We start from the raw sequence: 25184 nt of genomic DNA, 5'->3' as shown, positions 1-25184 counted from the left end.
CCCTTTTTGAGTTTGTTAATCCACCATCTCCTGCCAGCATTTTTTGTGAGACCAGGTGTGCTTAACCGGGAAAGAGAGGGTGGCATGAACGGTTTCAGGAGTTGGTAAACCCTAGAAACTGGGAGAAAATTGTGTCTTTTTCTGGCAAGAGACCATAACTTTCCTCACCTCCTCAAAGCGATCTGTAATATCCTACAGGATTACAAATTGCTGTTTTTAGACAGAGCTGCATCTGGAGACCTGTTTTTCGGGATTCTAAGGCCCCTCTTTCAACCTCCTTCCCTGCTGCCCCTGCCATTGCCAATGCTGAAATGGCGAGGCCTCCCTTCCACTTACCTCGCCCACTGCGGCCCACGAAGCGAAGGTCGTTGAACCTGGCCACCTGGTTCTTCATGACGGCCGAGGCATTGCGCAGCTCAGCGGAGTAGTTCTCGTCATTGCCTGCCATCACAGTCACCACCGTACCATCCGGCACGTCCCCCAATGCCACCACCTGAAGACACGGGGTGGGGGGATGCAGGGGGACAGCTTAGAAAGGAAGAGGGTGACCAGGGAAAGGAGAGGAGGGGCTGGGCTGGGCAGCTCCCCTAGGTCCCAGGCACACTTCGTATTTCTCCAATGCAGGGTGGAGAAGAGGCTTAAAAACAATAAAGACCTTCCCCCAAATATCACGAAAACAAGAAGATGGAATCTCGAGCTTTCACACCAAAATCCTAGATCAACTGCTTACATAAACTGTGTCCCAAGAAATCATCCTTTCAATGAAATCTAAGCCAGAGCTGTGAATCAGCTCAGTCACTATGATGTGGGGTGCAGTTCCCCTGTTGTCTTCGGCTGCAGCGAAAGAGGAATCAACTTGCTCCTAGCAACGAAGTCTCCAAACGAGAAAGAGTAACAACAATAATAACAACAGGGCTGCTACCCCCACTCAATTTATGCAAGAGCTGTTTAGGGCATGAAATTTGGCCCTGAAATGTGGACCAGGCCCAGTTTATTGGCCTCTGCAGAGCCTAAATTCGTTATGCAGAGAAAATGCAGAATGCAAAACTCACTGGTGTTTTGAAAAAGACCACCAGAAAACCCCTTTAAAGTGAGAGTGGGGCTTTTGATAATGGAAGGATGCACCTGCCGGGAATTGCAGGATGGGGGTGGCGATGTCCCCCTAAACACCATCTCCCCCAAATCCCCCACCCTCAGGAGCACGGAGAGGCGGATGCCTTTTGAAAAAGAATCAGACTTTAAACAGAGTCACAACTATTTAAACGTGGCCGCCGCGTGCAGGGACTGGGGATCCATATGGTAAAAATTTCAAGGAGAAAATGTTTGGGATCTGATTAAAAAGACCAGATTTCCTGTCAACATCCTGTCTTCTTTTAATTTCAAAGACTCCTTTTAAGCTCCAAGTGACAGTAAAACCTCCGATCTGACGATTAAAGTCACACGGGCCTCCCGCCCCTCCCGGCGAGATTTCCCCCACTGGTATTTTAAGATGTCACCCGGGAGACCTCAAAGAGCCACTCTTCCTTTTTTTCCCATTTAGAGTCGTCTTAATGGGAGCAGGGACGGCCTCAGCTTCCAGCCACCTCGGGCAGCACCACCCCCAGCCGCCGGCCCTTCCTGCCCTGCCCTTTTCTCACGGCAGCTGTGAGAGGTTTAGGGGAAAACCGAGGCGTTTTCGTTTCATCTCGCTGCCCCCTTAAAAAAATGAAAATGAAACAGTCGCCTACTCCCTGGCATAAAGAAAAAGGTCCTCTAAATGGCTGGGGGCTGCCAGGGTTAGGGGTCTCCCAATCTCAACTCGCCATTCGGGACGCATAATATCCCCGAGCAAACGTCTGGAGAGCAGTGCCCCGATCCCGGCCTAGCGCCGTCCGGTAAAATTTCGGAAGCCCGAGGGTGTGAGCAGGAAGCTTTTGCGAAGCGGCGCGGGAGGAGGGGTGCTGGAGGCGGAGGGTAGGCCCTTTCACCGTTCGCACCCCACCCGCGGTGTCCTTGCCCCTGTCCCGGGATCCTCTTCTCCGTTACCCGCAGGGCTGTATCTGAGCGATCCGGGTTAGGGGGGCGCAAAACCCCATCCGCCCATTTCCGCACCAACGTCTCTACGCAAGGCGCCCCAAAACCCAGGTGGAGCGGGGCAACCCCGTTAAAAGTCATTCCTGCAGGGCGCATCCAAAACGGAACGCCGAGGTCCCGGAGCCGAGCGCGCAGCGAGACTGAACCGGGTGCCCGGGTATCGCCGCGGCGTCTCGGGCACCTCCCATCCCCACTGCTCCCGAGGCTCTGGCTCCCGCAGCTCAGACGCCCGGAGCCCCAAGGCCGGCGCCCTCCCGCCCCGGGTCCCGCACTCACCTTGAAGGCGACGGGCAGCGTCTTGTTGCAGCGCCAGTGCGAGGGCAGCACGGAGCAGAGGAAGTTGGGGCTGTCGGTGCGCACGAGCTCGCCTGCGTGGTCCGCCAGCACGTCCACCATCGAGCGCACCTCGGGCCGGGCGCGCCCTCCGGGCCCCACGGCCGCCTGCGCGCTCAGCGCGCCGCTGTTCTCGCCCATCTTGCCGCCGCCGCCGCAGGGGAAGGCCGGGGAGGGAGGTGTGAAGCGGCGGCTGGTGCTTGGGTCTACGGGAATACGCATAACAGCGGCCGTCAGGGCGCCGGGCGGGCGGAGACGGCGCGGCTTCCCCCGGGGGCGGCCGGCGCGGGCGCCTCCTCGGCCGCCGCTGCCGCGAGAAGCGGGAAAGCAGAAGCGGCGGGGCCCGGGCCTCAGGGCGCAGGGGGCGGCGCCCGGCCACTACTCGCCAGGGCCCGCCCGCTGCGAAGCCTCGCTGGCCCGACGGCCGCCCGCAGCCTGCCCGGCTAGTCCCGCATCCTCGGCGCGCGGCCCTGCGTGCGGCCGCCCCTCGTGGCTGTCCCGGCTGCCTGGGCCGCGGCGGGGCTGTGCCGCTGCCGCCGCCTCCCGCCCCGAAGCTCGCCCGCGGCCGCCCCGACTCCGCGGCCGCAGCCCCAGAACAAATCCTCCAGAATCAAGTGGCGTGGCCGCGGCCGCCCGCGCGGGGTTAGTACCCCCGGGGCCCGCGGGGCGGGGCTGGCGGAGCGACGCGTCGCACAGCCAATCGGCGGAGCCCCCATCGCGGGCACCTCGGTGGCGTTCGCGGGGAGGAACGGGGCCTGCCGGAGGCCGCCCAACGGGGAGGGGCGGAAGGCGCCACCCCGCGGAGGAGGCCCCAGTGCCACAGCCCAGGGCCCCCGAGAGCTCTGGGAGCCCGGGGCAGATGCTAGAAATTTGCTTAGAACGTCCGGGTCCCACGGAAGGCGCCCTTGCCGCCCTCTCTCGGGTCGTAGCTCCCTGACGCTGGGGCGCAACCCCTTCGCTCCTCCTCCCCGCTGGCCGCGGCCGGGCTTCCCCAGCTTTTGCTGCTTCGGGCCTGTGACTTCTGCAACCCCGGGCTGGGGGCCGCGGGGTCTCAGGGCCGGTGACGCCGCACTGGGAGCCGCCCCAAAGAGGTTACTCACCTCCCTCGTCCCGCACATTATTCTGACCCAAGAGCCTCCACCCCACACGGGATTTTGCGCGTCGTCCACGCCCCGCCGGCGGCCTTTGCTGCTCCCAGCCCTGCGCGGCTTTGGTCCCAGCCTCGGTGGCCCCTGTGCCAAACCGGGGACAGGCGGAAGGGAGTCTCCTAGGGACCCTAAGTAGCCTGGGGCCAACAACCCCTTTCTTCTCTGCTCTCCCCTCAAAACAAGTTTCAGGATCTTGCAGGCCTCGCGGCGTCGTTCTTCGTTGTGGCGGCCTGTGGCTCTTTGAAAAACACGACGAGGCCTGCAAAATGCGTTTTTCTTTTTTTCCTTTACGCATGTAACCACGGTCCTGCATCGTGAAACGGTACGCGCGTCGGTGGCAAAAGAAAAACAGCAGTGGCTGCAAAGCTAAGGGCCCTCGCTTTCAGAGGAGAGAATTTTCTTTCTCCATGCGGGTGGAAAGTGGCCTCTGCGGGTCCAACCCCACTTCTTCTTGGGCCCGTGCGCTCCAGCTGCGCCGCAGGGACCGCGGACAGCTTCGCCAAGGCACTGCCTGCCCGCCCGGCTCCGGGTCCCCGCTCCCACTTCCAGCCGCGTGGCCCAACCTCTCCTGGGCTTCACTGCAAATCACCCCTTCCTCTCCCGCCTCCTAAGTCTGTCGAGCAGGCCTAGGGGCCGGCTACAGTTGGGAGGGCAACGGGAAAGATCAAGCCACAATCATTCCGAATTATCGCCCCAGACACCTCCCTAGACTCTGGGAAACGAACGCGTGCTGAGCCTCCCCGCCGCTTTGGAGACGGGGCTAGATTTTCGTTGCCCCAGGCTCTCGACAGGTGCAAAACAATGAATTCCAAGCCTCGGAAGCAAAGAAGCTTAGGATCCGACGGTGGCCGCAAGATCTCATCATGGATCTGACCCCTGCTCAGCGCGCGCCATTTCGTCGTTTCCAAACGAAATCAAGCCCCGTGTGCGCTCCAGGGGCGAAGGACTCTGGCCTCACCCCGACCACCGGGAGAGCTGGCCCCTACCCACCTCGGGACCTCCCATCACGCCCTCAGGCCGTGTCGAAAGGAAGGACGGCAAAGGTCCCTTACTGAACCTTTTAAGAGAGCCTGCGCCTGGCAGTTGTCGATTGCGGACCCAGGCCTGCGCGCCCTCGGACGCGCTGGCACGAGCAGCAGAACTAGAGGAAAGCGAGTGATCCAGCCTGGGCGCTCCCACCTCCGGGAACGTCTCCGAGAAGGCCCAGCGCGTCGTGGCCAGGTAGGGCCCTGGCCGGGGGCGGGCAACACGTGCTGCCCTCGAGCAGGTTGCGGGACCATGACCCGCTGTTTCAGGTGGTGGTAAATTCCATTTGTCGAATGGTTTCGGTTTGCACCGTGCCCTTTGCTTGTTCCTCCGCCTGATTTCTCCCTCTCCGCTTACGACGGGTTCACAGACAAGTTTCCAGAGAATGAGGGACTCTTGTGGGCCCTGGGCCCTGGCACCTGGCGCAGGGCCCGGCACGGCTCCGGCTCTCCGTAGGGCGCTGGCTCCCCGTGGGCACCAGATCCAAGGGACCAGGGCGGCGGGGGAAGAGGGGGCGGGTGCAGGCCCTTGGGTCCCCAGACCAAGGTCGCCGGGCCGCCTGGCAGGCACAGTAGCGGGAGCCGCCGCTAGTTGGCGCCCGCGCCCTGCCAGCCGCGGAGGTGCGGGCCCGGCCGGGCTACAGATGCGCGCCACCTGCGGCCCCGGGTGCAGGCGCGGCGACCGCCCCCGAGGAGCTGCCCTTTCCTTGCCATCCATGCGGCCAGGTCTCAGACAAACCGATGGCTTTGTGTCAAACCAAGGCCGCCTTCCTCACCTCTGGTAAGATGGACGCCTTCTGTCTTCGCGTCCAGGGAAGGGTGTCCAGGCACCCGGGGAAGACCCACAGAACAGGCTAGCTTGTTCCCAATTTCCACCTGCTTCCTCCCCATCCCGGACCGACAAAAATGGTCGTCTGTTTGATGGGAGGGAGAACTCCGACTCCCCCACCTGGGGCATGCAGACACCCTGGCCCTTCCCCAGTTGGCATGGACCGTCGTCTTTTCTCCCTCTTCCATCAGATCGATGGACAAACAGCCCAGTTTCTCCCCAGTGGCCCCCACCTAAGAGCACCCTCAGTTGTCCACAGCAGGGCTAGGAAGCAGAAGGTCAGGACACTCCCCTACCCTACCTTGACTTAGAGCTGGGTAAACCCAGAACCCATCCCCGGGCAAATAGAGCCAGCTCCTTTGCCCCAGGAAGGGGATTCGTCTCCCTCTGGCATTTAGGAGTGCGCTCTAAGTGCGTTCTTGGCAGTGAGGGTGCCGGCTTCCCAGGGCAGGCGTGATTCATGTGGACTCTGTGGCGCCTGGGCAGGGATCCCCAGGTGTACCAGACAAGGGGCAGGTGTGCCCTGGGACACCGCCTAAGAGGTCCGTGGGCTATGGAAGGAGCTGGGGTCCACATCCCTCTGCCTGAGCGTGTCTTTTTCCCTCACCCACAGCGCTCTAGGGAAAGTTGCCTAAACCTCTCTGAGCCTCATTTCTTTCATTTGTGAAGTGGGGCACTCATAGTGGCCCCTCATAGAATTGTGTGTAAAGTGCTTAGCACAGGCCTGGCACATGGAGGGTGCTCCAGCCTCGGGGAGCCATCACTGTCATTATGAAAAAATAAGACCTCTCAATCCTTGCTGGGGGCCTTTGACCCACCCCTCCCCTCTCTGGGCCTCACACTTCCATCTGTGAAATGTCCAGTTCTCATATTCAAAGCTTACCAGGAGTCCAAGCCAGTCCATGCTGTCCTGATCCCTCAATTCGCCCACGGGCTGCCTGGGGGAGGTAAGGACTGGCTGTGACCTACCTCCACGTGGAGTCAGCTCATAGCGGGGTTTCCAGCAACCATCACAGGGCGGCCAGAGCTGGGTCTTGATGATTGCCTGTCTGACCATTCCTCTCAGAACCTCACTTTCGCCCCCAGCCGGCCGCCCTCCTGTAGGCAGACCCTTTCCTGAGTAGCAACTGGGCCTCAGCGGACACTGCCAGGGACCCCGTTTCCTTCCCAGGAGGCCTCTGTTCCCCAAATCCCGAATCACACAGGAGCCTAGTCCAGCGAAGAGGGCAGAGGACTCTCTTCTAGAACTGAAAATTTCTCCCAGCCTGGCCCTAAATCCCCTGTCCAGAGGGACCCGTGGTGAAACCTATCTCCTGCCCAGTGCCCTAGAACTCAAAGGGGACATTCATGCCCCTCACTGAGCCTCAATTTCCTCTTCTGTCAATGGAGGTCATTCTAACCACTCCATTTCACGGGAGGGGGATTAAGGATTCCCTCTAGGAGGGGAGGGGCATCATTGTGATTGATGATCGATTGTTTGAAGAGACAGAAAGAAAATGCTGCTGAGTAAACTAGGACTCATCTGCATCCTGATTTCAGATAATGATCTCTGAATATATAAGCGAGAAATGTTAATGAAAAATGGCAATATATCTGGGTTGAGGGGTTGTCTCCTGTAGGCCGGGGGTCCAGCTCCAGAGAGTCCAGCTCTGGGGTCATCTCTCCTGGGCAGCCTCTCTGGAAGGATTCAGAATGTGTGGGAGCACAAATGTGCTTCTCAAATTACAGAGATCTTTCTTTCTTTTTGGAAAGTGCCAGACTTGGAGGGGAGGGAGAAGGAGCAAGGGAGAGCAGGGTGGTGAGGGTGTTAGGACCCAGATGCTGCCTGTGCGGTCTGAGACTTTTGCCTGGTGTCCACGCTCCCCTGAGCCTTGGTCCCCGAGGGTAAAATGGGAAGAACAGTAACAGTTGGGGGTGCTGAGGCTTTACCTTGTGCCAGGCGCCGCACGTGGGCATTGCTCGTGGTATTCAATCCCCACAGCGTCATATGTGGTAGGTGTTATGCCCATGTAAGCAAAGAGGAACGTTGTCCGAGGTCGGCCAGGCTAGAGAGGGCCAGACCCGGGTTAAAAGCCTGCTCTGGTTCAAAATGTGGGGCACGAAGGCATCACCTGGCCAAGCATGTCAGCACTCTCCTCCTAGTGGCTGAGTAATGTGAAGAGCTAGCATCTAGATACAGAGGAAAGAGTTATTGTGATGGGGAGAGGGAGCTGGGTTTGGTAAATCCTGCTAAGCAGCCCTGGGCTTGGAAATCAGCAAACTCTTCAAATCTGCAGGGAGTCAGGAAGGACTTGCCAGGGTCATTTGGGAGGGTCCTGTGATAGTCAAGGTGCACCCACCACCTGCTGTCCTTTGGCCTCAGAACCAGTCTGCGAGGAGGCAGGACTGGCAGTAGTCCCCAGTTTACAGATGGGAACACTGAGGCCCAGAAAGGGGAGAGGCGTGATCAGGAGCTGGAATGAACTCCAGCAAGGCCAGGAGCAAGCACCTCGAGGCAAAACGCGGTTGGACAGGACCTCTGCCTTGCAGGAGACTGCAGCCCAGTCCTGGGCCTCATACGCTAGTGCCCTGATGCCACATTCAGTGCCTCTCGCCCAGGGGAAGTGCTAGTCAGACGTGTTTCCCTCTGGGCCTCAGTGTTTGCATCTGAATGCGGGGGTACACTTTCAAGGCCCCTCTACAGGCCAGGCGGGTTCCATAGGACCCCAGGGTTTGGTTGTTACCCGAGGCCCCTCCTCCCCACCCACCTCCTCTCCACCTCCCGAGGGGCGCCAGCTCCCTTGCGTCCACATGACCTCGGATCCTTCCATGCCCATCCCTACCCTGTTCTGCAGGTGGGTGGTCAGAGGGTGCTCTGCTTTGAGGATGGGAGAGAGAAAGGGAGGCAAGGACGGAGAAAAGAGACTTCTCTTGCGGGAGTGCAGAGCAGAAAAACCGGCTCCATCGGTTACCAGGGAAGGGGTTTCTGGTTTCAGATCCCATCACTTGGTGGGGCCTTCCTACCACCCTCCCTGCTACTCACTCTTGTCATCTGTACATCAGGGAAATACTTCTAGAAGACAGTTATCTGGTCTGTGACTTTGATCATTGGTCGATGACTAATAATTGCCCTAATTTTTTGGACACCTGCCGCATGCTGGGAGTTTTCCGCCAATTGTCGCTCACCCTCAGGTGCCTCTGAAGGGCAGATATTTTATTCTTTCCATTTTACAGATGGGGAAACCCAGGCTCCGAAAGTAAAGAGCTTTTCCTCTGTGGGCCTCAGAATCTGAGAAGTTCAAACAGGTTCTCAGGAGCCCTTCCAGCACCCCACTCCTCGATCAGGGAGGGGCTGTCTGCACTCTGACCGCTGCTCTCAGCGCAGAGCTCTCCATCCAAAGCAGCAGGTGCGTGCAGAGCTACCTGCCAGCGGAGCCATCAAACACGGACTCTTCTACTGGGAGCCATGGAGTGGTGAGAGGGACCTGGGCAGCTTGGAGCCAAGGGGGCTTCTGGGAAACATGTGCCCTTCCCCCAGGGTGGGGTCAGCCCTGGCAGGCAGGGAGAGAAAGGGCTCTTCTGAGTGGCTGCTGCTTTACACACATTTTTGCTTCACAGTATTCTTAGGGAGTAGCGACAGTTATCACTCCCATTTTACAGGAAAGAAAACTGAGGCTTAGAGAGCTCAAGTAACTTGTCCAAGTTGGCACCACTGAGAAACCACAGGGGTAGGATTCCAATGAGGCAGCCTGGCCCCAGAGCCCACGTTGCTGCCCACTACACTCTATTCTTGTGGACTAAAACCAGATGCTCAAAGTTACAGTCATGGAATAGAATTAGAATCCTGGCAGAAGAACTGTGGGCAGGATTCGGAATTTTACAATGTCAGACTCGAAAGGGCTCTGAGATATCAAATCCAAATCCCCATTTCTCAAATGACAGAACTGAGGCCTAGGAAGGAAGAGTCTCACTCAAGGTCACAGCGTGTGCCAGGGACAGAGTCTGCACTCCCTCCCTCTCCAGCTACCTCCCGCTGACTCCGCACCTTCCTCTCTCTCAGGCCCTCCTCTCCCCACTGCCCACCCAGCAGCTTCTGGGCCCAGCCAGGCCCATTAGGGATTTTCCACCTCCCCAAAAAGGTCCTGATGACTGTCAGTCCTTGTGAAGCCTTAATTAATCTCAGAGGCCGATGGCTCGGAGGAGACTGGGGGCTTTGGCCTTACGCAGATGAAGATTGCGGCTCTATTTCATGTGGTGGTGAAGGAACGCCTCAGACATTCCTGCCAGCAATAAAAGCCACATGGCTTTCCAGCATCGCCCTTGGAAAAGAAAAAAAAGTGCAGCCCTTTGCGGAAACAAATCAACTATGTGCTGTACGCATGGCATGAGATACAAATGGGCATACGGAGGTGGGCAACAGTCGGTCTTTTATGCCGCCTCTGATGTCCACTGACAGTGGCAGGGCCAGCGGTCATGGTCCCAGCTGCAATCCTGGGGAGAGGGAGTGACCCCCAGTGTGGTGGGGGAAGCCTCAGCTTCTCCACCTGAACTGGATTTGAGCCACCCCAGATATCCCAGAGGCAGGGCCGGCTTTCTGGCCTGTGACCCACGCAGTTGCACAGGGCCCTGGTCTCAGAAGGGTCCTGAGCTTGTTTTAATGCCCTGCCACCACTGCCTTGAACTTCTGAATACTTGCTCAACAAAGGTCCTGCGTTTTCATTTTGTACTGGGCCCCCCAAATTATATAGCCAGTCCTGACCACAAATCCACCCCTCATCACCAATTGTCACGTCTCTCCTGGCCCCTGCCATGTACCCAATCCCGGGGAGTAGGGTTTCTTGAGTGCCTACTAGCCAGTTTGCTTATATCACCTGAGATGAACTTCAAAATGACTTTGTGAATTGGGCAGATGTGGAAAATTGAGGCTCAGAGAGGCTTCCCTATGGCAAGGAAGCCTAGACTTGAACTCAGGTCTCCCTGACTCCAAAGTGAGTGCTCTTAGCAGCTCTACATTCTGCATTATTTCATCTTCACCATGCCCAGGGGGATGGGGATACACACAGTTAGGCTGCTCTATTCCCAGATAACAGAAGGCATAACTGAGGCCAGAGAAGTGAAGGTTCTCAAGTCAGTGTCAAACCGAGGGCCTGGGCAACAGTGGACCTGGGCCTGGATCCATAGGGCTGGGGATGGAGTCTCAGTTTTATAGTTGTTTGTGCCACTTGTAAATTTATTAGCTCTTTCCATGCAGGTCACTGCCTTGAGCCTGGTCTGGAATGTGGCTGGAGCCCTACCCTGTTCCCCTCCCCCACAGCTCTCCATTCTAAACATCTGGAAGTCCTTCCTTGTGTCTTCTTCCACTCTTTCATGCTGCAGTTTTCCTCTGCCACCCTCACTGGTTGGGAAGCAGTTGGATCTGGCACCTTGATAAACTCAAAAGAGTCCAAATTCTTGATGAAAGTTGGGGCTGAACAGAGCCCATAGATTGCCATGTCCTATAACCAGGCCTGGGCCTAAGGCTCATAGAGCCAACAGCTAGGTCCAGGGGAGCCATTTCCTTGTTCCTTGCTGGGTAACCTTGAGCAAGTCCCTTCCCTCTCTGGCCCTCAGACTCCCCTTCAAGGAGATAAATGCATTGGACCACACCTGAGCCCCAGGAGGCCTCTCCGTCTTCAACATTCTAGAATTCCATATTAATCTACAACAGGTCTGTTCATTTCCCCATCTCATAGCTGGGGAAACTGAGGCCCAGGAAGGATCAGAGATTTGCCCAACCTCACAGAAGGTGCTTATTGACAAGTGGACTTGACTCTGAGGCTCCTGTCAGCTGGCCCGGCTGCCTCTGCACAAACTTTCGGAGGATCTGGCCTCAGCATCAGCTCAGCTTGCCCTTGTCCCGCCCCCTCTAGCCCAAGTGGCCTGTCAGGCACCCTCAGTGTCCAGGCCTGGAAATCACAGCTAAGAGTCCTTGGCAGGCAATAAAGTTCCTCTTCTATGGCTTGAATGTCTCCCAAAAGTCATACATTAAAACTTCACCCCCATTGTGATGGTATTAAGAGGCAGTGGGGGGCCTTTCGGGAAGTGATTAAGTGGTGAAGGCTCTGCCCTCATGAGTGGATTAGGCCCTCTTTGCCCTTCTGACTTCAGGACACAACGTTCTGTGTCCTCTGGAGGACACAGCCAGAAGACACTGCCTTGGAAACAGGGAGTCCAGGACCTCACCAGATGCGGAACCTGCCAGAGCCTTGATCTTGGACTTCCCAGTCTCCAGAACCATGTGTAGTAAGTTTCTATTTCTCTATTTATAAATTACCCAGTCTCAGGTATTTTGTTACAGCAACACAGAGTGAACTAAGACACTCTCTTTAGACAAAAGTGGGCCAGGGGATGGCAGCAACCCTTTTCTCCCCAATTGCACTTGGGCTGTGTCAGTGTTTCCGCAATAAAGGCCCCTTTTCCAGGGGTTATAATTTGGCTGGAAAATGGGGAGGAAAGACCAGACTCCAGGACTGGAGGGGCACATGAAGTAGGAGGCTAGGATGGGAAAGTCTCCACTGGACCCTGGGCACGCAGAGTGCACACACACACACACACTCATCTATACCCTACATGTGTGCACTCACACACAGCACCCACGTTCCTGGGCACAGTCTCTCACACATTCACTGGCAGCTCACACCCACATGGACAAGCCCTCATGGAGGACAGCATTGTTACAGTGCAGCCACAGGTGCAAACAGTTAAGTGCAGGTGTGTGCAAAGATACTCCTAGGAGATGCCTCTGTCTGCATCATCATGCATGGACCTATTGGTATAGATGCGCAGATAGATGCACAGATAGGCCCCATTATATGAGTGGTGTGGACACACACATGGGCAGAAACCCACATCACAGCTGTGTAAACAGCAGACCATTGTGTGGACAAATCTTTACACACAGAGGCAGGCATGGAATCAGGGCTCAGAGCTTTGGATTTGTTCTACAGATCAGCTCTGGGAGGAGTCGAACCCTGGCTCTGGAAGTTTCTGCTTCTCCTCAATTCAGAGGCATAGACTTTCTGGGTGGTTTGCCCCCTGGGGCTTCCAAACCATTCCCCAGCATCTGAGTTTAACCCGCTCCCTCATTGTTCGATGGGGACAAGGAGAGCCTGTCTTCCTGGTCCAGAGAAAGGCAGTGGGAGGGGAGAAGTTGGAGGGTTGCAGCTAGGGTACCCCACGGCGGCATGGGTGGAAGGGCAGGGCACTAGCCTAGGGGCCCAGAGACCTGAGTTTGGGTTTAGGTTGAGATGCCCTAGGCCAACACATGGCCTCTCTGGGCTTCATCCTGAGCCCCCTCTGTTAGGGCCATGTGACACCCCCAGGGACCTCAGCACGGGGAAGAGCACTGAAACTGTGTCACATGATGAACTATTAAAGCAACTGGAGACTTTGCCCTGGAGGAGAGCAGGCTTGGGGGGTAAGAGCTCCTCTGGCAGATCTATGAAGAGCTCCCAGGTGGCAGGGACCATATGGATGCTGGGGGCTCCATACCAGGAATAGAAATATTGAGAGCTGGCTTGGAATAGGGACACGTCCCCTCAGAGGTAGAGAGCAAGTTGAGACCAGGATATTGTGCAGGGAGTTCGAGTGTTAGATGGGGCAGGGGCCGGACCAGATACTAGTGTCTCAAACGCTCAGCTCATAGCAAACACGTATTGAACAAATGAGAGAGTGACTGCAGAGCTCCATTTCTGAGCCAATCATCCGTGATTCAGAGCATACCAGCTCTGGGTTCCCACCTTGCCATCTGCATGACCTTGGCCCTCTCCAAACCTCAGTTTCCTCATCTATGAAACGGGGAGAACAAATTATTTCCAAGAGCTCCAGCAAGTCACATCCCCTATTGTTGGTCTTTCAGGTCATCCCAGAATTTCTGCTCTTATAAATAGAAAATGACATTGAAGGTGAAAAGCAGACAGACAAGCAAGAGAATAGTTAATAGAAAAATCATAGCTAGGCGTGGTAACTTGTGTCTGTAATCTCAGCTACTTGGAAGGGTGAGGTGGGGGGATCTACTTGAGGCCTAGAGTTCAAGACTAGCCTGGGCAACAAAGTGAGACTCTGTATCTACCAAAAAAAAAAAAAAAAAATCAGGAGAGTGGTCCCCACCACTTGCCACCTGTGATGAGTAGGGAGAGGGATGCAGTCAGGGAAGGGACACTGGTGGGAGCCCTAAGGTCCCATTAGTGCTTTGTTTTTTAAAGCCAGGTGGTAGGTAGATAGATGTCTGCTTTATTCTTCTTCTTTAAACAATACTTATATTTTATACATTCTTCTGTACATGTATTTTACATGTTTAAAAATATTTTAAAGGAAAGCAAAAGATAAAATATAGAAAAAGTTCCCCTGCCCCAAACCTCTGAAAAAATGGACAATATGCTCAAATGTGCATAATATCGTACAATTATTCACGATGCAGCAAAGCTGTACTGTTTCATCCGGATGGTCCTGTGTACCATCACACTCTCAGTTGAATCTCTGCAGGCCCTTGCAGCTGTCCTTATCATGGCAACCCCCACCTAGGTAAGCACTTCTAGGTAACAGCCCCTGCTGAGCATGCTCCCCAAGCACTCCTCATGGCCAACCAGTAGCCCTTCAGGTATGTGTCAGTGGGCCCACTTTACAGGCAAGGAAGTCCCTTGCACCTACATAGGAAGGGGCAGAGCTGGGATTTGAACCAGCTCTGTCAATGCCAAAGTTGTGCAGCAACCTCACCCCAGGAGCCAGGCCCCTTGATTATAGTAACTAGTGTTATGTACACTCACACATGCCGTTGAATCCCCGGAGCCACTTTTGTATTAGGTACATTTATCATCACCCCCATTGTAACAGTAGGACAACGGAGGCATAGCAAGGTCAGGAACGTGTTCAAGTTCACACCCTAGGTGAGTATCAGAGCTGAGCCTTGAACCTCAGCAGCCTGATCCCAGATTGTGTTTCCTGGCCTGGCTGTGTGGGGAGCTCAGACTTCATGGAAACAAAAGACAGAACGGTGGCTCCAGGGTCCACAGCTGATCCCAAGGGACCAGAGGCCAGCAGGGGGTTTGGCTGGGGTTGGAGGATGCTGCCTAGGAGATCTGCTCCCAGAGTGATGCTAGCCCTGTGTGATGACCTGAGTCCCCGCCTCCTTACAGGGTCATGGCTGCTGGGGAGGTGCTGAGGCTGTGGGTACAGCCAAACGGAGCTAGAGCAGGCTTTGGACTCCCTGCCTGGCAAGTCCAGGTGACAGGCTCAGACACTGGGCACTCTGTCATTTGCTGTTGGCATAAGTTTCCACTGGCAGGAATGTGACATTTATCACCTGAGTGGGCTTCCAGAAGCCCACTGAATGTCCTCAGACCTGGGGTGGGGGGCCCTCTCACTGCCTCACCTCTGCGCCTTAATCAAATCCAGGGTGGCTGGATGATCTGAAGGCCCTTTTAGCTCACGGAGGCCTGGGCTTGCCCCTGCCCCCATCCGTGTCCTCAGGGGAAAAGGTTCCCAGTCCTGCCCTTAGCAGCTCTGAGCTTAGATGAGGGGGGAGATGAGATGGAAAGGAAAAGGAGAAGTAAGAAACAGACAGAGGAGAAGGAGTTGGCACTAGATTGAAGCAGTCAACACACACTTATTAGGCACCTAGGGCTATTTTAGGTGCTGGGGATACAAGCAATGGACCAGAAAGCCATGGAGCTCCTTGGGGGCTTTGATTCCAGCAGGGCAGACAGAATACAGACAAGGAGGCAAATAAATAAGCACGCCAATATTTGATAGTGTCTTGGGACACTCAAGAAAACAGATGGGGGTAAAGTCAGAGAGAGTGACTGGGTGGATGGGGAGAGAGGGGCTCTTGGCAATACTTTAGACAGGGTGGTCAGGGAAGGTCTGTCGGAGCAGGTGACATGCAAGCTGAGACCAGAGGGTTGAGAGGGACCCAGGAAGGGAGAAGGGGGCTGGTAGGAGGGCCCACTGCACAGTGGAACTGGCTTTACCCACCTGCCTTCTCCCCACTCCTCTGCACTGCCAGTATCCCCAGTTCCTAAAACTCTTACTGCCCTTTCTCTCTGTTGCTTCTTCCACAACAGCCCTGAGAGCCAGATGGGGTGAGCCTAAGTAGCCTGATATGCAGTGCAGGAAACTGAGGCTAGAGTGGGGAGGGTCAGCATCAGCGGTGCCCTAATGCCAGGACCTGACCCGGGCTCCCGCCTCCCAGCCTGGTGCCCCTCGGAGCCTGCCCATTGCCTGGCATGTTATTCAACCACCCTAGTCCAGGCAGGCTGCAGCCACTGTGGAGCCAGCCCGCGGGCACCGCTCCTGAGAGGTCACAGGCTGCAAATGTGGGCAGCTGGGTAGGGTCTAGGAGGGGGCAGCGGCTCAGGACTGGGCGGGGGTCTGGAGCGGAAGGCGCCCAGCCCTGATTGGAACAAGGTGGCAGCACCGGGAGCCGAGCCGGGCGTCATTGATCTTGCCCGGTGTTCCAGCCACCAGGCGGGGCCAGCACCGGGCAGACTGCCGGTTTTCCCAGGTGTGGGGACACCCTGAGGGAATAACCTTTCATGTGGTTGTGGGGCAGGCATGCCACCCAGCACGTGGGGGAGGCCAGGGCTTTGGGAGCATGCTGGCAGCGGGGTGGAGGGGGGTGTCTGGAGACTCAGAATCCCACAGCCAGCAAATGTGAGGCTCCTGGAGACAGGGTCATGGACTTGAGGCTCTGAGACCTTGAGGATGTTAGAATCTTCATCGCAGTAGCTCCCACTGATGGAGTGCTCACGGTGCCAGGCCCGGTTCTGAGAACTCACACAGCTTAACTCTTCATCCTTGCTCCATCCTAAGAGGGGGTTCTATGATCATCCCCACTTACAGTTGGGGAAACTGAGGCTCGGCAAGGTTAAGTAGCCTGCCAAACACACAGCTACCAGGTTTTTGTCTTAGGAAATAAGAGCCCTGGAACAGTTGGCCAGTGTGGAGAGGACCCCCGAAGATCTCTGAGGCTAGTCCCCTTGTGTCGGAAAAACAGGTCTGGAGAGGGGATGTGATGTGCTGGGGCCCAGGGGAGTCCAAAGTCAGGACTCATTCTTCCCCCAGGTCATCGTGGGACCTCCGCTGGTCCCTGAATGTCAGGCCCCCTGAGGGCAGGGTCCTCAGCCAGGACCTAGGCTCCCAGATGTTACCAACCTTAACTGACAGTTTTCTGCTAGCACACAGGAAGTTCTTTTAAACATCTAACCTAAATCTCTCGTTTGCAGGGAAAGCCTCTTCCTTCTCATCTTGCAATACTCTAAGAAGAGTTTGGCCTTTGATGTTAGGGAAGATCACCAATTCCCTGGTGTTGTGGGAGGTGAGACTGTGCCCCTCTCTGCCATAAAATATCTCTTTACTGTCCATCGCTGGGCCTAAACATTAGCGACTTAGCCCTTGGGGCCTTACAGAGTTTCTTATTAAAACGTGAGTACTCTTGGAATGGGTGTCAGCTTAGCAGGACAGGGTGGTACTTCAGGGGCAGGGCTTGGGGGCCATTGAGGGGCAGGAGAGAGCTGATTCTCCCCTTCTAGCCAGGCTTGATGGGGTTCTACATGACCTGCCACCCTCCACCTCTCTGACCTCATCTGCTTCCACTCTGCCCCTCCCTCACCCTGCTCCAGCAACCTTGCCTTCAAATATGCCCATCATACTCCCACCACAGGGCCTTTGCCTGTGCTGCCCTTTACCTGGAAAACCCTTCCCATTCTGTCTGCCTGGCTCAGCTACCCACTTCATTCAGGTCCCTGCTGCCTCCTCCAAGAGGCCTTCTCTGGTCTCCTGTGGTAGGCAGAATAATGGCCACAGAGATGTCCACATCCTAATCCCCAAACCTGTGGCTATGTTACCTTATATGGCAAAAGGGACTTTGCAGATGTGATGAAGGATAAAGACTTTAAGATGGGAGATTATCCTGGATTCCCCAGGTGGGCCCCATATGATCACAAGGATCCTCACACATGGAATAGGGAGGCAGAAAAGGACAGTCGGAGGGAGATGGGGTGCGGAAACTGATTAGGGAACCTGAGAGATGGCAGCATGGGAAAAACGTGGCTCAAAGCTGTGGGCTTTGAAGGTGGAGGAAGGGGCTATGAGCCATGGAAAGCAGACAGCCTTTAGGAGCTGGACAAGACAAGGAAACGAATTCTCCACCAGAGCCTCCAGCAAGGAAGACAGCCCTGCCCTGACCTTGATCTTGGCCAAGGGAGACTCATAGAGAATTTCTGATCCCTGGAACTGTAAGATTATAAATGCATGTTTTTTTTAAGGCACTAAAAGTGGGTTAATTTATGACGGCAGGCATAGGAAATGAATATATCTCCCTTCCTTGATTGACAGTTCCTCAGCACATTTATTAGTGCCTGATACACAATAGCTTGACTTATGAATTGTCTCTTTTCTCTCACAGAAGGTCAGCTGCAGGAGGGCAGGGATTTTTTGCTTGCTTGGTGTTACATTTGCAGATAGAGTTGTCACATTTAACAAATGGAAATATAAAACCCCCAGTTAAATTGAATTTCAGATAAATAATGAACACCTTTTTAGTATAAAGTTGCCCCAGATATTGCAATTATTTATCGTTTATCTGAAATTAAAATAATTTAGGAGTCTTGTATTTTATCTGGCAAATTCATCCCCAACACATAAAACCATTCCTGGGTATGTATTAGGATCTCAATAAATGTCTGTTGAATGAGTGAAATAGATAAGCAAATGAATTCACATTAACTTCTAGCGTAAAAACCCTCTTTGGCTCCCAGAATGCCTACAGGGTAAAGTGTAAATCATAGCAAATGATAAAAGCAGACAGTTTCATAGCCGCTTCAATATGCCAGACCCGGGCTGAGTGCTTTACACTTATTAACTCACTCGGTTCTTGCAATAACCCAATGAGGTGGTTAGCCCATTTTCCAGATGAGGAAACTGAGGCCCAGGAGGCTTAGTAACTTGTTCAAAGTCACATAACCATTGAGCAGCAGAGCCAGGCAATTCCAGGCCTTTGAAAACTTGGCTCATGGAATGTTCTAATGTTATCTCCCTACCCATTCCCCTGAACACTGTGGATCCTCTCTCTCTAACAGCCCCCGGTTCCTTTTCAGGGTATGTGCTTCCGCATTCTCTGACTGCTGAACTCCTCCTCATACATCAAAGCCCTGTCCTACTTTTCTCTCTTTGTGAGACCATCTCTAAAACTCCCAGGAGGACTTGGCCCCCTCTCTTTCCCCTCCCCACCATGGCCCCTTGTCTGAATGCGTTGTAAGGACTTGCTATTGTGTCCTTTACATTCCCTGACTGTGACCTCCCTGAGAACGGAGATGGGCCCCTTTCAGCTCTTTGGCATGGGGCTTCAAACTGAGTCTGGCTTTAGGGGGGTTCCCAGAAGCATTTGAGAATGAATGAATGAATGAACGAATGAGTGAGTGAATGAATGGCTGAGTGAATGAACGAATGCTGTTTGTTTCCACTCTGGGCCTCAGTTTCAGAGTCTATAAAAGGGGAAGAACAATCCCGAACCGCCCCCCATTCCTTAAAACAAAAAACATTTTTTTCTGATTATAAAAATAATACACATTCATTAAAGAAAAATTGGAAAATAATAAAATTATGAAGAAGAAAATTAAAACCATCCATAATCCTGCCACCCAGAACAATGGTTCCCACTGGGTATTCAGCCTTCTGCTCTTCTTACTGTATGTATAGATTTATTATCTTCTTCTCTTCCCCGCCCTCCCTCCCTTCGCTCCTTCCTTTTTTTTAGAGTGTTGGGAACATACAGTATGGGGTCCTTTAAACCTGCTTTTGAAATCCCCCAACATGTGTATATGTGTGTTCTCCTGTTTTCTTAAAGCCTCCCTGATGGCAGGGGACAAGTGGCTGCTAGTCAAGCCTGGTAGGGGCCAGGGTGTGGAAAGCCCATTCCCCCCGCTACTCATGGACCACCATAGTTCCCTTGTGATGGGCTGTTTAGGGGGTTTCCAGATTTCTGTCAGGGAACACCCTGCGTGGATGTCTTAGCTGCATCCCTGGTTCCTTCCTTAGGACAGATTCTGGGACTGGGGTTGCTGAGACCAGTATAGACACTGAGAGGCTCCGGACACCGTCCCACATCCTCCCCACAGCTGCTCTCCAGCCCCACTCCCACCGGCAGCCTGGACTTCTCAGCTTGGCAGAAAGCCAGGGGGCAGTATTCCACCTCCTCCAGAGAAAAGCCTTGTCTACACCCAAGGCCTCACTGATTCCATCCAACGCTGAAAATACCCATTTACTCAGCTATTTCTCCACGTTATGGTCTAAGGCCCAGATGCTTAGTTCCAACCAAAACAGCCACAGAGGTCACTGCGGTCTGAGGGTCCTCTGGACCTCAGGCCTGTGTAGACATCATACTTGTTAATAATTAACCCACGGAGCTCACCACATGCCAGACCCTCTGCGTCTCTGTGTGTCCTCATGGTAACCCTGAAGCTAGGGATGGCTGTCTCCCATCTTACAGGTGAGAACACTGAGGGTGCTCCAGAGAGCTGTGGGCCCTAGGCCTTGTCACCTGGGGGTGCAAAGGCGCTGCCCCAGTACGCCGGCTGCCTGCTACCCGGCTGCCTGCTACCCAATGGGGCAAAGTCCCAGCACTACCCAGAAACAAGGACAAGCTTTGGCCTAGAAGCTGGGCAGCCAGGTCCTGTCCCTGTTTTGGCTCCATATGTGCCCTGGGCAGCTCACCCTCTCCGTCTGTGAAATGGGAGAGCAGGGATTCAGAGACAGCCTCCTAGGCCTGAGGCGGCTCTGAGCACAGTGGGTGCAGATACTCAGTGCTGAGTCAAAGGGAGAGAGAGCCCTGCCAGATGGGCCAGCTCGCCACAAGCAGCCAAGCCCGGTCTTTGAGGGGTTGGAGTGGGCAGGTCTTTGCCCAAGGCTGAGCTAGGAGGGACCTGACAGCCCCAGATGGAGGCTGGCCCACCCCGCCCCAGCAGATGGGAGGCTATTTTTTAACCCCACAGGAAGAAGAGGACAGAAATGATTGCAGGGGGTTAACCTAGGCCCCTGGGGACGCTCCCTGTTTGCATCCTCCTTTCCCCACAACCCAGAGAGCTATGTGGGCTTCACCTGGAGTTCCCTGAATCCTTCTGGAGCTCCCCACAGATCACAGCCGGAGCTGGCAGGGCCTGAGTGGCCCCTGTCTGCCAGGCGAGGGACCCAGAGCCCAGAGAAGTTTGACCAGGACTGGCTTCCTCTGCCCTCTCTGCTGTGTGCTTCCACCGGGTGAGGCTGCCTTCTCCGCTTCTACCTTTCTTCCTGGGGTGACCTGGGGAGGCTCCACCTTCTCCCGGGCCAGTTTCCCCATCTGTCAGACAATGGGACCCTCCAGACATCACTGAGGCTTCTCCCAGCTGGGAAACTCCTTCTGAGCTGGGGCCCTGACTCTGTCACATCAGTCGTGGATTCCTGGAGGCCTCAGCCCTCCAGAAGCATCAACCCAGTGGACAGGAGCTCGTGGCAGGTGTCTGGGGACCCCCAGGAAGAGGAAGGATTTCCTGGTCAGAGATGAGAAGAGCAGCGTGGGTAGGGGTTAAGCATCCTCCCCCTGCAGCCTCCCTCAGACCACGCCACCAGGTGGCCCTTGGTCCCCCCAAAAGGAGTTCCTGAAAAGTCTGTGTCTGTTGCAGCAGGTGCGGCCTGTGAAGTGTGTGTATGCTTGTGTGAGGGTGGTGTGTGTTCACTTGCACATGGTGGGGGTGGGCACACAAGGCGGGAGGCCCAACATGGTGGCAGGGACAGACTTTGGTTGCTGAGCTGGGACAGCCTGTGACAGAGGCCCCAGCACACCCGCAGGTCTTACCAGAAACCCTCAGATGGTGCTGGTCTGACCTGAAGGTGGGCACATGCAGGGAAGGGGTACATGCAGTACAGGGGTGCATGTGGGGGAGGGCCATGTACAGGGCAGGGGTTCATGTGGGGGAGGGGTACATGCAGGACGGGTGCATGTGGGGGAGGGTCATGTGCAGGATGGGGTGCATGTGGGGGGTGCGTGCAAGACAGAGGTGCATGGGAGAGAAGGGTTTGTACATGGCAGGGGTGCATTGGGGTGCATGCAGGGCAGGTGTGCATGTGGGGGAGGGGCATATCCAGGACAAGGGTACATGTGGGGAGGCCACAGGGCTCAAATGCTGTCAGGGCCTCTGGGAAGCTGGGACCCCAGTGAATGCTTGAGGGGAGCCAACTCTGCCTGACCTCCTCTTATGATTGTCTATTTAAACAATACTGTCAATTAATCACATTAATCGAACCCACCTCCCTGCCTCCTGCTGCTTGCCCCTGTGATACAAATAATATGAGCACAATGAAAAATCTTGGAAAATACAGAAAACACATAAAAAATGTTAAAGCCTGAAGTCTTATAACCACAGTGAACACTGCGAGTGTCTTTGAGGGGATGGGGGTCTGCAGGTCTTCTTGATACAATCACATTCATTCCCACATACTGGAGCATTTCCCACGGGCGGCTGCGGAGCTGAGCACTTCAGGTTTGTCTTAGTGAATTCTCTAACAGCCTGAGAGGGAGGTACTGTTATTCTCCCCATTGTACGGCTGAAGAAACAGCAAACAGGAGGTTAAATATCCCCCTCAGGGTGTAAGAAGCAGAGCCAAGATTTGAATCCAAGTCTGGCTAAATGGAAAGTGCAAATCGTCGAGCGTCCAGGGCTGCACTCCAGCCATGCCCCGCCCCCCGCAAGCAGACCACTCATTTATTCATTCCTCCAGGAGCATTTACTGAGCACCTCCTGTGACTCAGACCCTGCCCAGCACCCACACCAAGGACTTGGCGGATGTGAACGAGACAGAGAGAGGCCCCAACCTGACTCCCCAAGCGGCCACAAACTGAGTCCCAACCTTGACCACAGCTTGATTTCTAGTCCAAGTTGTCACTGACCCCCACTGGCCTTCATCACTGACTGAACTGTGACCTGGCCTCCTGCACTCTGCAGTGGCCTCTGTGAGCTTTTCATTCCCCGTGATGTGTGTGAAAGCCAAGGCCAGGAGCCCACCTCACCCAGCCTATCATCCACGCGGCCTGGGCCAGGGAGGCCGTCAGGAGCCCACCCACCACCTCTGGCCTGACACTCTGGGCCAGGCCTCTCTGGAGTGGGGGTTTGGCCTTGGCCCTTGGCACCCTGCTTGGCAGAAGGGTGGGCCTTGGCTCAGAGCATGGGGCCACCCCAGGAGGGGTCAGCATAGCTGAGCTCAGGGTGCCTGTGGGCGGGGCTTCCATGTCCCAGGGTCTTTGCACTGCAGCCTCCTCTTTTCGCCTGGGCCCTGGAACCCCAGGAGACCCCAGGAGCCGTTGCTCCCTCCTCTCACTTGCAGAAACTCAACAGGGCAGGCCTCATCTGAGCTCCCCCGATGCCTGCACTGTATTTCTGGGGGTCCTGCATGTCTCTCCAATCCTCAGGCAGGGCCAGTTACCTACTTTATAGGACCCAGTGCAAAAAGAAAATACAGGAACCCTTTTCAAAATGCAGGAACAAAAGTTTTTCCTTTCTTCTGTGGACTCTCAACCCACGGTGGTGTTTTTTATTTGCTGTTCAATGTCACACGTACTTGGACCTGGGGAGACTTGTGCAGAAAGTGCAGACCCTCACAGATGCTCAGGGGCCACCCCAAAACTTGGTGTGCAGATTCCATCCCCCTCTCCTCCCCATGCCTGCCTCAGTGGAGGGCGGCAGTGCAGGTAGTGGGCTGCTGAGAACCCATCCCTGGAGGCAGCAGGAGGCAGACTGGACCCGGGCCCCAAGTCCCCAGGCATGCTGCACTAGCCCATCAGACTTCATTTACAACACACTAATTCAGAGCGAAAATGATCCAGCATTTCAATATGGCAACTGCTGAGCGTTAAATTCAAGCGCAGGAGGTGGGGGGGCCAGGTAGCCCTGGAACATAGCAGTCTCACAGGTGGCTGGGCGTGGGGTGGATCTCTGTTCTTGCAGTAGAGGGATGTGGAGTACCTCCCTCTGCTTGGAGTATCTGGGGTACCTGGAAAAGCACAGGGGGCCATGAACAGGGCCATGCCTGTGTGCCTGCCCCTCGCTCAGAAGAGGGCACCTGACAGGGGAATACCAGGGCATATCTGCACCATGCCCGGGCAGTAGGCCTGGGCATGACCCTGGATCAGGCAGACCTGCAGTAGGTGGAAGGGCCCCAGGAGAGCTGAGGAGCCTAGGGGAGAGGAACCCAGAGGTCCCTGCCAAAGTCCTTGATGTGCTACCGTAAGAAGGGCAGCATAGGCCGGGCGTGGTGGCTCACGCCTGTAATCCTAGCACCTTGGGAGGCTGAGGTGGGTGGATCACGAGGTCAGGAGATCGAGAGCCTCCTGGATAACATGGGGAAACCCTGTCTCTACTAAAAATACAAAAATTAGCCGGGTGTGGTGGTGCGTGCCTGTAATCCCAGCTACTAGGAAGGCTGAGGCAGAAGAATTGCTCGAACCAGGGAGTTGGAGGTTGCAGTGAGCCAAGATCATGCCACTGCACTCCAGTCTGGCAACAGAGAGAGACTCCATCTCAAAAAAAAAAAAAAAAAAAAAAATAAGGCAGCATGGGTGCCTGCTGAGAGAGAGAGAAAGAAGCTCTTTCCCTGCATGTGTTGCCATGGGATTCTGGCCCAGCTCCGTGGGGTGCTCTCTGAGCTCAGCTTTGACCCTGTCCCTCTCTCTCTGTGCCTCAATTTCTCTAACTATGCACTGAGCAAGGAGAAGACCACCACACCTCAAGTACCTTCTGCATGGGCCATACACTGAGTTTTATGAATCTCCCCTCTCTTGTTCCACAAATGATTACTGGCCCATTTCTCAGATGAGGAAACTGAAGCCCAGAGGAGGCAATGACTCACCCAGTAAGAAGGTGGTGGAGCTGGTTCTGCCTGGCTTCCCTTCACCCCTTGAGTCGCTCCAGCCTCTCTAGGTTTGGGTGGAGGACGTGGGAACCAAGCTCGTGGGGGCACCACCAGCTCTTGCCAGAAATGGGGCCAAGAGAAGACCAAAGATGCTCCTTGACCTGAGGAAACGTCCATTAATTCATAGCTACTGTGCTTTGGCGAGCCACACAGGCTCTGGATGCAGGCTGCCTGGGTGGGTGACCTGAGCAGATGCCTTAATCTCTCTGGGGTTCAGTTTTCTCATCTGTAAAATAGGCCTCATAATAGCTTTTGTCTTATAGGGTTGTGAGGATTAAATGAGCTAAGGTATGTCACTTGAGCCTGGGAGGCAGAGACTTTAGTGAGCCAAGATTATGCCACTGCACTCCAGCCTGGAAGACAGAGCCAGACCCTGTCTCAAATACATATATAAACAAAATGAGCAAAGATATGGAAAACACTTAGACAGTGGCTGACATAGAGTTAAGAGCTATGTAAATGTTTACTGCTAATGGAACTATTTAAGAGTTGAGTCATAATTTATATTTTCTAGACTGTCAATTACGAATTTATTCATTTCAATGTTGTGCTTTTCCCTTTTGTATTTAGGATCCAGCAAATTTTCCTTTGAAATCTCAATACAATTTCCTAGTTCCTTGAAAAGATAATTTCCCCGCCCCCACAGTGCTTATAGCCCATGGTGGATCCAATAGCTCTCTCTAGAGCAGCTTTTCCCAAAGTGGACTTTGCACACACCAGCCCCTTCCAGATGCATCATCTCACCCCAAGAGATAACTCAATAAACAGTTGAGCATACACTATTTTAGATCTCCATGGCCCAACAAGGTAGCCATTAGCATA

The 25184-nt window shown here is 54.8% G+C and overlaps 1 protein-coding gene across 2 annotated transcripts in view; it reads right to left on the bottom strand.

Annotated features, from left to right (window-relative positions):
* RUNX3 (RUNX family transcription factor 3) overlaps window positions 1–25184 on the bottom strand; it is a 65575-nt gene that overhangs the window by 27780 nt on the left and 12611 nt on the right. Inside the window, exons 1-3 of one of the 2 annotated variants that reach the window (XM_063701642.1) lie at window positions 3507–4730; window positions 2350–2612; window positions 337–493 (exon numbers count right to left, since the gene is read on the bottom strand). In XM_063701642.1, coding sequence (XP_063557712.1) covers window positions 337–493; window positions 2350–2612; window positions 3507–3867 — 781 coding nt within the window. In that variant the 5' untranslated portion in view covers window positions 3868–4730. Of the gene's footprint in view, window positions 1–336; window positions 494–2349; window positions 2613–3506; window positions 4731–25184 lie in introns of those variants that run through there. The other variant, XM_004025187.5, reaches the window with a different exon arrangement.

Source organism: Gorilla gorilla, chromosome 1 (assembly GCF_029281585.2).
Source record: "Gorilla gorilla gorilla isolate KB3781 chromosome 1, NHGRI_mGorGor1-v2.1_pri, whole genome shotgun sequence".
In the NCBI taxonomy this organism is placed as follows: Eukaryota; Metazoa; Chordata; class Mammalia; order Primates; family Hominidae; genus Gorilla; species Gorilla gorilla.
This window is presented reverse-complemented; position numbering and strand designations above follow the sequence as displayed.